This window comes from Boleophthalmus pectinirostris, unplaced genomic scaffold (genome assembly GCF_026225935.1).
Source record: "Boleophthalmus pectinirostris isolate CB_2022bp ecotype Guang Dong unplaced genomic scaffold, ASM2622593v1 HiC_scaffold_4, whole genome shotgun sequence".
Classification (NCBI taxonomy): domain Eukaryota; kingdom Metazoa; phylum Chordata; class Actinopteri; order Gobiiformes; family Gobiidae; genus Boleophthalmus; species Boleophthalmus pectinirostris.
The window spans coordinates 1,331,010-1,343,509 of record NW_026571353.1 but is presented as its reverse complement, the minus strand read 5'-3'; the positions used below and the strand labels follow the sequence as shown (position 1 = coordinate 1,343,509).

General features: G+C 42.0%; 1 protein-coding gene across 1 annotated transcript in view; it reads right to left on the bottom strand.

Annotated features, from left to right (window-relative positions):
• The window catches only part of gas2l1 (growth arrest-specific 2 like 1), a 58,627-nt gene that overhangs the window by 19,051 nt on the left and 27,076 nt on the right, over positions 1-12,500 (bottom strand). Inside the window, exon 2 of the mRNA XM_055161459.1 lies at positions 5,447-5,554. Within this exon, the coding sequence (XP_055017434.1) occupies positions 5,447-5,554 (108 nt within the window). The remainder of the gene's footprint in view (positions 1-5,446; positions 5,555-12,500) is intronic.

Genomic DNA, 12,500 nt, shown 5'->3' with positions numbered 1-12,500 from the left:
CACTGTTTCCATTTTGATTCAAAAACACAAACCTGACGCAATGAGGACAGACTGAGGCAACGCTGGAACAATACTGGTGTTGGTATCGGTACAGACAAAGATCAATCGATGATGGCAGATACCTGGAGTAGAACTGATACATCACCCAAATCTGTGTATCATTTGTTCATTCGTTTTTTCATTATAAAACCAAAATACCAAAAATAAGAAAACAAAAAATAAAACAACAACAATTTTCTTCATTATTTGTCTCCAAAACCAAAATGAAAAAAACAGATATTTTTTTTTTGTTTTCGATTTTGTGTTTAAAGGAAAAAGTGGAAAAAACGGAGAACGACCGTTTCCCGTTTACGTGAATTCTGTGACTGCGATGCCGGACTGAACCAGGACTGAACCAGGACTGAACTAGGACTAAACTAGGACTAAACCTGGACTGAACCAGGTTCGGGACCAGACCGGGACTGAGATCAGGACTTAGACCGGGACCAAGGACTGAGTCTGGGACCAGGACCGGAACTGAGACCTGGACTGAGACAAGAATTGAGACCAGGATTGAGACAGGGACCAGACCAGCCCGGGATGGGGACCAAGACTGGGACTGGGACCAGACCAGGACTGAAAACAGTTTAGACCTGGTTCAGTCCGGCATCGCAATTTAAGTCACGTAAACGGGAAACGGTCTTTATCGTTTTTTTCCCATTTTTTTTGTTAAACCCAAAATCAAAAACTGAAAAAACGAATCATTACCTGTTTTTTTCATTTTGGTTTTGGAGACAAATAATGAAGAAAATAGTTGTTTTTTTTCGTTTCTTATTTTTGGTTTTATTTTGAAAAATATTTATATAATCTCTATTAAATAACACCAACCCAACCCCCCCCCACTCCTCTCTGCCACACAGTAAATGGATAAAAGTTATTGAACTGCCAAACCTTTGGATATTGGGTGAGCGTCTGTACAAACGTATACAGCTGCCACTTGCTTTCTAAAAAACAGTGCTACAAGCGAAGTGAAAAAAGAGGAGGATTAACTGTCGGTGGTGACTTCAAACTGCCACACCCTCCTCTCACCACAGACACTTGAGTCTGCCCTCAGCCGCCAAATGCATCTGGGATTCTGTGGAGCCGAGACAAAACATGATCTCCAAAGTAAACAATAGAAAAATCAATGCAGAAAACTAAAGTTATCAGACTTTAGAGGAGGTATTCAAGCTTTTGGAGCTTTCTACCAAGTTACAATGTTATTCCCTCATTAAAAACCTGCCTGAAGAGGTTTAACATGTCATCTGTGCATGTTTGAGTAATTTAGCGATCTCTCCTAGGCTTTATTCAAACCCTCCTTACTGTTAGCTGTAAGATTCTGTGCAGGGGTCAGTCCACACGACAATTACAACAAAATACAAAACAATAACTACAACATTATCCAAAATGGAACATCACATCAGGTTTGTCAACTAAATGTAAAATAAGGCTCTAACATCTCATCACAAACACACCTGGAGTTGTGTTTTGTTTCATTCACATTCACCTCTCAAACCCAAAAACACTCTGTTCCACCTTGTGATGTCATGTGGTCATACAGGAAGTGGTCCATTGTGTTTTAAACTCCACACACCTTCACTAGAATCACTCAGATACTTTCTGACCTGGAGTTGCTAATCTTTACTGAACTAAGGGTAAAAGAAGCTGCTAACTTGAAAATTACCACTTCATGACATCACAAGGTGGAACTGAGCATTTAGCGCTTTAAACATGTAGACAGAGTAATAAACCAGGATTACTCAAACAAGTGTCGATGGATAAAAACACAACTCCAGGTCTCACCAGCATGTGTCTTTTTTTGAATACCGCAATATGGGCACTAGGCAGGTAGATCTATTTAATGCCACACTGTGGAATATGTAACAATAACCAAAATATCATAATATCGTATCGCCAAAGTTCTCACAATAATATCGCGGACTGTCTCAATATATCGAATTACAAGTCTCTTTGCAATAGGTGAGTTTCATTGTTGACAAAAGCGCGTGTTGCATGCTGGGAATTATTTTGGTCGGCGGCAATAAACACTAATTCAACATGACGGACGGAGCGAGAAAGCACGTAAAGGGTATTGATCCCGGTTATTTATCCACTCTAACGGCAGAGGACCCAAGACCATTTGACCAGAAATTGGTCATAAGCATCGACGGACGACAAATCACCCTTTTCAACCCCAACAAAAGGTGGACCAAACCAAATTTCTGGTCAGAATCTCCAACTACCTGGACAAATATTCACTTTGGCGATATCCACAGTGACTTGGTGGAAACTCCTGGGCCATTCACAGCAGAAAAGATGAAAACCTCCAAGAGTCTCGATGTGTTGTTGAACTTGTTGGAGTCCACGGTTTGTTAGGATCTTCTACGTTTGCTCTGCGGATGTTTGAAAGCCGTTTAATTCACCGTTAGCGGTTCTTTTCACTCAGAATACGAAAAAGACATTTTCCTTCTTCCGTGCTTACGCGAGGTTACGCACTGTGTTTGACGCTACCGTGTTTCTTGCCTCCAACCAAAATATTTCACAGCATGCAACGCAGGCTTTTAATAACAATGACGTCATCTGAAACTCACCTATAACTACAGAAAGACAGAAGGAACTACATGACCATGATCCTTTGCTCCATTTCAGTGCAGACTACAAGAAGAAATAACAGTTCTAACAATTTTCAGTCTTTGGATTAAGTCTTGTCAAGCTATTTTAAGAGGAAAAAGCAGCATATTAACTGTTTTGTTCTCCACATAATATCTCGTACAGTGAGATGCATATCGTGAAAATATCGCACCGAGAGATTTGGATATTGTTACACTACCGTTCAAAAGTTTGGGGTCATCCAGACAATTTGTGTTTTCCATGAAAAGTCACACTTCTATTTACTACCATGAGTTGTAAAATGAACAGAAAATATAGTCAAGACATTGTCAAGGTTAGAAATAATGATTTGTATTTGAAATAATAATTTTTTCCTTCAAACTTTGCTTTCGTCAAAGAATTCTCCATTTGCAGCAATTACAGCATTGCAGACTTTTGGCATTCTAGCTGTTCATTTGTTGAGGTCATCTGGAGAAATTTCACCCCACGCTTCAAGAATCCTCCCACAAGTTGGATTGGCTGGATGGACACTTCTTGTGTACCGTACGGTCAAGCTGCCCTCTTCTCTTTCTATTCTACTTAGAGCCTTTTTGTGCTGTTCTCTGAAGGGAGTAGTACACACCGCTGTAGGAAATCTTCAGTTTCTTGGCAATTTCTTGCATGGAATAGCTTTCGTTTCTAAGAACAAAAATAGACTGTCGGACACCTTACTGCAGGGGTGCTCAATACGTCGATCGCAATCTACCAGTCGATCGCCAAGGTCGTGTGGGTAGATCGCCGTGTCTCGTCTCGGACTCGATCGCGTTTGGACTCGGTCTTGTCTCTCACTCAAGGTCTGACACTCAACAAGTGTGATCATATTTCATTGCGGCCGCTGCTGTTGGTAATAAACTTGTAGCGGGTGCAGGAGCGTGTGGGGCGTCTCAGTGCAGCCTGTGCGCTCATTTGAAACCCGCAGAGACTCTACGGCACATCACAAACACACACGCTCCCTATGCACGGCTCGTCTGCGACAGCGTGTGCCCTCGTGTACCAGCGTGCATCACAGGGCAGGTTCAACTTCCTAAACATCCTACCTGTCCATCTGCCTCACGTCAGCACGCCGCCCCTCGCCTTTTCACGCTCTCGCTCCTTCCTGCGTACAGCCAACACAAGCCCCTCCCACAGTGCGGCTGATTAGAAGAGCAAGACCAAACGTGAAGCAAAAACCAGTCTAAATTTGTGTTCCAGTGTTGGCACAAAGCAGGTCTACAGCATAGAGCAGATCTACAGAACAGACCTACTGCCACATTTGGCTGAAGTTTGTCTAACAAAAGTGCACAAATGCATCTGTGTTTGTCATGACGTGCTTTTGGTTTGGTAAACGTGCAGAGGCTGGTAAATATCACTGCAAAACCAGAAAAGAATGTAACTCCAGTTTGGAACTTTAAAAAACAGGTTTAAAAATCTTCCTTCACTTTTTTCACAGTTTTGTGTAAAGTGCCAGAGGAAGTTCTCTTAAAGAAGAGGTTCTCAAACTGTGGGTCAGGGTCCAAAAAAGGGCCACAGAGTGTTTCAGTGCAGTTTGCTTGGCTTTGTATTAGGTAGATCTTTATGACTTGGTCATTTTGTAAGTAGCTCACATGCTGAAAAAGTGTGAACACCCCTGCCTTACTGGGAATGGGGGGTGGGGCCTCGACAGTGATCTAGTTTCACCTCGCAACCTGTGCACATGGCTTCCCACTTGTCCCAACCGGGATGGAAAATGGAGAATTTCTTGTACAAGCCATTGTTAAATGTGCATTTGGGCTTCGGCGTGTTGCAGATTGTAGCTCTCTGCACTCAGAAGGAGCGAGCAGAAAGCTACGAGAGATGCTCAATTTAATGGCCTCAATGAAAAGAAATGAAAACCCAGACATTTCCTTTTTTTTTTTTTTTTTTTTTTTTTTTTTAATGATTTATGTTTATTTGTATTTTTACACAAACCTGAACGTGGGTTTTTATTTTATTTACCTTGGAAAAAATGTGCAAATCAGTAATTTCTTGTTCAGTCTCTTGGCAAAAACAGTTTAACAGATGTACAATGTTGACAAGAGCAAAGACACTTAAAAGAAAATAAATAAAATACAAAACATTTTTATTAATCCTTGCAAAATGACACAGAAACTAAACTGATCATTTTTCAGATCAAGCCAGGACCACTGCCCTTTACAAGTGTTTCCAAGAAAAAAAAAAAAATATGGCCCCCAAAGTAAAATTGTTTCCCTTGTGGTCTAAAAAAGAACAAAACATAAGGAAAACAAATTGTACTATATTTTGAATATACTATACCAGGCATGTCCAAACTATGGCCCGGGAGCAAAATGCGGCCCTCAGACAAATTTTTCTTGGCCCTCAGGCTTCCAGGTGAAATGACCCAAATTACCTTGCATCAATTAAAAATGTATTTTTTACTGCAAGTTTTTTTTGAAAATCTACCTTGATAAAGCTAATCTTTAATGTTTAGTGTGTGGTTTTAAGGATCTTAGTATGAATAAAGACTGATGGCTCATTCTAACGTCTTAAACATGCACACATTTCAATTGTTCACTGTACTGAGCACCAGTCTACGACCCTGGATCGGCCCTCTGCTTCATCTGTGTTTAGATATGTGGCCCTTGATGAAAAAAGTTTGCACACCCCTGTACTATACCATCACTTAAAAAAAAAATTAAAAAATGGACGCTCAGGACAGGACGCAAAAAACGGACATGTGCAGGGAAAAACAGACGTTTGGCCACCCTACTGAGACGTGTTTCTTGTGCCCTTGGTGTTCTAGTTTGTGTGTTGTGGTACTCACCCTGATGAAGATGAGGGCGCTGGAGTCGCCCACCTTGTACTTGCCCTCGGACACTTTGATCATGGGGAACTGAGCAGGACAAGAGCAGCGGCCCAGGATCTCACGCACCTGCAATACACACAAACACACACACACACATACAGCGTCAGTAGAGTTTATGACAGACTGCAAAACTCTGGTCTGATGGTCTCATTTTATTTATTTATCTTTTTTAACTTCAGTGTAATAGTGTGTAAATGTATGATAATTTAATTTAATGTAATTTTATTTTATTAAATTTATTTACTTTATATCTTTTATTTATTTTATGTATTTTTTTAAATTTGTATTTTTATTTTATTTATTTTAATTTTTTTATTAATCAATTCTAGTTTTATACACATACATATATTTACATATATATATATATATATATATATATATATATATACATACATACATATATACACACATATACACATATTTTCCCCCCTTTTATGGTCGTACAAACTAATAATAGTGTTAACGAAGGCAAAAAAGTTTATCGCTTGTGATCGTGCGAAATAAACTACAATGAAAAAATAAATAAATAAATTTTTAAAGTAAGGACATTTTGTTTTCATTTACAGTCGTGCAAACTAACACTAACATTAATGAAGGCACAAAGGTTTATTGTTTATCATTGTACAAAATAAATTTACTGTTACAGAAATTTTAAAGAAGAGCATGTGTTTGATAGTTAATGGTCATATATTTTTTTGTTTTGGTCTGATGGTCTCATTATTAAAAGGTTCTACATTATTACACAAAACTGACTCTTGTGAGCTTTAAGTCACGTTATAATACTGTTACCTCATCAAAAAACACACCTATAGTTGCGTTTTGTTTCATTCACATGTTTGAGTAACTCTTTAATTTTAGTCTGTCTACATCTCCAAAGCTCTAAATGCTCAGTTCCACCTTGTGATGTCATGAAGTGGTAGTTATCTAGCAATCGCAGACCTTTTACTTTTTGTTCTGTACAGATTGACAATTCTGGAAGTGAAAGTATGTGTATGGAGTTTTAAAACAGCGAAGCATTTCTTATATCACCACATGACATCACAAGGTGGAACAGAGTTTTCAGTTTGAGAGAAGAACTTGTGCTAAATGTGCAAGTTTGTGTGTTAAACATGTAAATAAAACAAAACACAACTCCAGGTGTGTTTGTGATGAGGAAACAATATTAGAACAGATCAGAAGAGAAAACAGTGCACCAGGGAACTCTTCTTAGTACACCTGTTCAACACATGAGCGGTGGACTGTGTTGGGGAGTAACTGATTACATGTACCAGCGTTACGTAATCCAAGTACAAATTACGAGTAACTGTATTCGGTCCACTCATTACCGGAAACCCAAACCGAACGTGACAATAATAGCGATGTAAATGTCTTGTTAAGGTTGGTGGTGTCGGTCACACTATGGACGAGGTCGAGGAGCCAGTACAACAGAACCAACAGAGCACAGGCAAAAAACACATTTGTGTCATTGAAATTCAGACGTCACTTTGTATTTAAGGAAGAGAGGGACGGGCGTGTGGTGGGCGAGGTACACGTACATGACATATAAATAAATATACTGCACTTCCTCCTGTGCGCCTCCAAACAAGAACTAACACCAGGACTAAACCAGGACTAAACCAGGACTAAGCCAGGACTAAACCAGGACTAAACCAGGACTAAACCAGGACTAAACTAAGTCTAAACAATATGACACTTAACAGTAGGATAGAGAAATGATTTCGATATGAGATCACTGCTGCCTTCAGTTATGTCCATCAATCATATTTTTATTTGTTTAAGTAAAGACTGGACTTTTGATTTTCTTTTAGCAGATAAAACAAAACATCTTATGTTAAGATTCTCATCTTTTCTTCTCTACAGTAAACAAAAGTCTGTTCATGGAGACTTGGGCTCAATTTGAAGAGAACAAACATGAATTTTCAGGATGTGGTTGCTACATTCATGTAGTTTTAAAAAGCATGACAATATCAAGTAATCCAGAATACTCAGATTACATTACTCACTTTAAGTAATTTAATGGATTAAGTTACAAACTACAGTTTGGGGTATGTAATCTCTAATCTGTAGGGGAATCCATTTGAAAAGTCACCTTCCCACCACATGTCCAGTGGAACAATACTTTTTGGGCTCAGTATTTATTGTGAGGACTTTTCTTTGTGCCAGTGGGAAAATGTTTGACTATGATGAGATCTGAGCCGCAGAAGGACAAATAATGAACTTGCATGACTCATTATTGATAAAAACAAAAAGACTAATAATTAATAATAATTAATTAATAATTAAAGACTAAATAATAACTACTCAAAAGTGCATTGTGTAACTTTTCTGGTGGAGTCAAACACTTTTTCTCCATGGAGATGTTATTGCTTTGTCTGGAATGTTTCACAGTATGGCATTAAACGTTTCTATCTTCATGGAGACCAGGTCAAACAAAGTTTAATTTCTCTTTATTTTTGAGCTATAAAACTCCCTGTAATTGAATAAATGTAAGTTAGAGCTGTTTAATGTCACACTGTGGAACATTCCAGGCAGAGCAATGACAAATACTTCTAGAATACTTTTTGTTCTTTAATTCTGCTTCCTGGTTTGGTTTCAATATCACTGTATCAGAGGCATTTTAGGTTTAAAACTCAGTTCCCCACTACACTATATTCACTCTGTTGATGTGCTCTTGGGCAAGACACTTCACCAGACTCCACCGCTCGCTGCTGGTACTGAACCGCTAAGCTTCGGGTTAATGGGCGACTGTCTGTACCAATTAAATTACAGCTGCCAGTTTATTTCAAGTGCGCTACTAAACGCCGCTAAAAATACTCAATGAAAGAAGTGAATGATGTTTCCACGGCGACGCCCACTCATCCCGGGGCCACATCTGACGGACATGTTACTTTCCCCTCCACCCCAACAGGACCGTGTATTTTTAACTCGCATACAGACTCACACACGCCACTTATTTACACGATATAATGGAGAGTTTGGAGCGGCCCGTTTGTTTTGGTCTGTGACATCATCGTACAGTGAGGTCATGTGCGCCAGTCATGGGAGAGACAGAGAGAGGAAGAGAGAGAAGAGGAGAGGGGGAGAGAGGGAGAGAGAGGAGAGAGCGAGAGAGAGCGGGAGAGAGAGGAGAGAGAGGAGAGAGGAGGAGAGAGAGAGAGAGAGGAGAGAAGAGAGGAGAGAGAGGAGGAGAGAGAGAGAGAGAAGAGAGAGAGAGAGGAGAGAGAGAGGAGAGAGGAGAGAGAGGAGAGAGAGAGAGAGAGAGAGAGGAGAGAGAGGAGAGAGAGAGAGAGAGGAGGAGAGAGAGAGGAGAGAGAGAGGAGAGAGAGGAGAGAGAGAGAGAGAGGAGAGAGGAGAGAGGAGGAGAGAGAGGAGAGAGAGCGGGAGAGAGAGAGGAGAGAGAGAGAGAGAGAGAGGAGAGAGAGGAGAGAGAGAGAGAGAGAGAGAGAGAGAGAGAGAGAGAGAGAGAGAGAGAGAGAGAGAGAGAGAGAGAGAGAGAGAGAGAGAGAGAGAGAGAGGAGAGAGAGAGAGAGAGAGAGAGAGAGAGAGAGAGAGAGAGAGAGAGAGAGAGAGAGAGAGAGAGAGAGAGAGAGAGAGAGAGAGAGAGAGAGAGAGAGAGAGAGAGAGAGAGAGGAGAGAGAGAGAGAGAGAGAGAGAGAGAGAGAGAGAGAGAGAGAGAGAGAGAGAGAGAGAGAGGAGAGAGAGAGAGAGAGGAGAGAGAGAGAGAGGAGGAGAGAGAGGAGAGAGAGAGAGAGAGGAGAGAGAGGAGAGAGAGAGAGAGGAGAGAGAGGAGAGAGAGAGAGAGAGAGAGAGAGAGAGAGGAGAGAGAGAGAGGAGGAGAGAGAGAGAGAGAGAGGAGGAGAGAGAGAGAGGAGAGAGAGAGGAGAGAGAGAGAGAGAGGAGAGTGGGAGAGGAGGATAGAGGAGGAGAGAGAGGAGGAGAGAGGAGAGAGAGAGAGAGAGAGAGAGAGAGAGAGGAGAGAGTGGGAGAGAGCAGGAAAGAGCAGGAGAGAGGAGGAGGAGAAAGAGGAGTGAGGGGGGTGAGAAGGGGTGAGAGGAGGAGAGAGTGAGGGAGAGGGAGGAGAGAGGGGAGAGGACGGGGAGAGGACGGGGGAGAGAGGAGGAGAGAGGGGAGAGGACGGGGGAGAGAGGAGAGAGAGGAAGAAAGAGCAGGAGGAGAGAGGGGGAGAGAGTGAGGGGAGAGGGGGAGGAGAGGGGGGCAGGAGGGTGGAGCACTTTCGGTGCCAGCTCTTTAGACCAGTGTGTGAGACTTGAGAGAGGGAGAGGGAGGGGCAGGGGGAGCGGGCATGTTTGTGTGGGCATCGTGCCAAAGGTGTGTGCACTGGTTGAATGGAGAAAGAGGAGGAGAGGAGGGGAGGAGGGGAGGAGGGAGGAGGGGAGAGGGAGAAGGAGGAAGGGGGCATGGACGACCGGAAGACAAGGAACAACATGATAAGATGTGAGGCTGAGGGTCACACATTGTGAACACAGTTTTCTTTTAGATCCTTTTGAAATCTTGTTGGAGCCCTGATAACAGCAGCAGAACATGGCTGGAGCAGGTACTGCGCCACCTGCTGGCAGCTGTGGGGAGGACGGGGGGTGAAGCTTTTTTTAATGAGGTTAAAACATAGAGCTAAAATCAAATCTGGAAGCTGAATCCAAGACTGTGTTGTACTGTTTTCAGTGGCCCCAAAAAAAATTTTCTCTTGCGTAATCCTCTTGTATAAAGCTGTGATTTTATATTTTATTACTGTATCTTTCTATTTTATTTTGACATGTACATTTACATTTATATAATTCTGTCTTATTTGACACCTGGCTCTTGTTCTTTTTGCTCTTTATACAGAATTTATCTGTATAATTTTTTTGATATTTTTGCTTTTCTATTATTGTGATGTGTGAGCTGCTGTGTCCAAATCATTTCTCTTGTGGATCAATAAAGTTTGTCTAAGTCTAAGTCTATTTACTTCCTCATTAGGCGCTAGCACCTCCCACTCGTCTAACGTTGAGGATTAAAAAATTAAAAAAAGAATCCAACAAAATCGGCCTTTTGTAAAAGTTGTTGATTCCCTCTCAGCTGAACACGGACAGTTTGAAGTCCCAAAAATGGATCGTGCTTCTATGGGAAAATTCTTTCTGGACCCATGCTCCCGGGAGATGCAATACCTGGAGTGGCCACTAGTCTAGAGAGAGAACGCCTCATCCAGTTTTATTATAGATCCATGAGTTAAAAGAGAAACTGCATGAACATGTTACAAACAGAACAAGCATCAGCGAAGACAAAGACTAGACTAACAACTGAGAGGCTCCTGATCATGATCAGTCAGGTCTTTCTGTGTGGAGTTTGCATGTTCTCCCTGTGTCTGTGTCAAGTTTGCATGTTCTCTCTGTGTCAGTTCTGCATGTTCTACTGTGTCGAGTTTGCATGTGTCTTTGTTGAGTTTGCATGTTCTCTATGTCAGGTCTGCATGTTATCTGTGTGTCAGGTCTGCATTTGCATGTTCTCTCCATGTCTGTGTGAAGCCTGCATGTTCTCTCTGGGTCTGTGTCGAGTTTGCATGTTCTTTCCATGTCTGTGTTGAGTTTGCATGTTCTCTCTGTATCACATTTGCATCTTCTCTCTGTGTCTGTGTCAAGTTTGCATGTTCTCCCCGTGTCTGTGTCAGAAGGTTTCCTGAATGTGTTTAGAATGATGTTGAGCTGAGTCAGAACAAGTAGAAGACACATAGACTAGTACACACATGGACCAACATGAACCTCCATGGAGATCTTATTGCGTTGGCTGGAATGCTCCACAGTACAGCATTATCTGCATTAACAGGTACAAATTCCTTGAAAACACAGATCCTAGTTTAATATGACAGTGTGAAAGATTGTAGGTCAAGCAATAACATCTGGCCCTGCTCTTTTGTGCATGTGCGGTCATGTCACCGCTCATGTTTACATAATGTACAGTGCAATGTGGGTCACACACACGCACACGCGCACACGCGCGCACGCACGCACGCACACACACACACACACACACACACACACACACTCTCACTGTTATGTTAAAGATCTCTGCTCCGTTTATGGGCCTGTGGAAAGGAAAACGGACGTGAGAAAAAACGGACTCAGTGCAAGCTAAAGGTGCACTGCGTAACATTTCTGCTGGAGGGTCCATAACCTGCTTGTCTTGACGGAGATGTTACTGCTCTGCCTGTGTAATGTTGCACAGTATGGCATTAAACTTTATCTCTAAGCTGCTAGCCCGTTACTAACTCAAGTACTTTTACTAGCACTCACGCCTCAGAGCAAGAAGGTTCTGGGTTTGACTCCCGATTCCTTGGGGGTCATTCTGTGTGGAGTTTGCATGTTCTCCCCTTTCTTTGTGTGGAGTTTGCGTGTTCTCCTTGTGTCTGGGTGGGTTTCCCTCAGCTAAGCACCCCTCATGAACACTTCTTATTTGTGAGAGCGTTAGTTATGACCATTACAGTCTGTGGTCCTGACCAAGACGAGCTCCAGCCCTGGAGATGGGTCTCGGTGCTCTGGACAGGTGACCCCAGTGACACTGAAGGATGCTTCCTACTTCCTTCAACAGTAATTACACGCCGCATTGTTCACGAAGGTCTCTTCAGTCCATATTCTGCCTCACGTCGAAAATATCCGGGGGTTATGTCTCTCTCTTTCGTCTGCAGACACTGGGAGAGTTAGGAAAAAACACCCAGGAGCAGTGACCTCATGGAGCGGTCGCCATGGAAACAGACACACACACACACACACACACACACACAGGGGCCTTCCCGTTTTAACATTAGCCTGTACTTTATTTCCACATATGTATCACCACAGTGCAGCTGAAGTCGGATTCAAATGGAGCAAACACAAAGGGAGGCCTGGACCAGGTGTCCGACTCTAAATATCAAAACTAGAAGTGCTGGAAAGAGTACTGAAAATATATACTCAAGTAAAAGTACAGTTACATGACTAAAAATTTACTCAATTACAAGTTCAAGTACTACTGCCTAAATGGT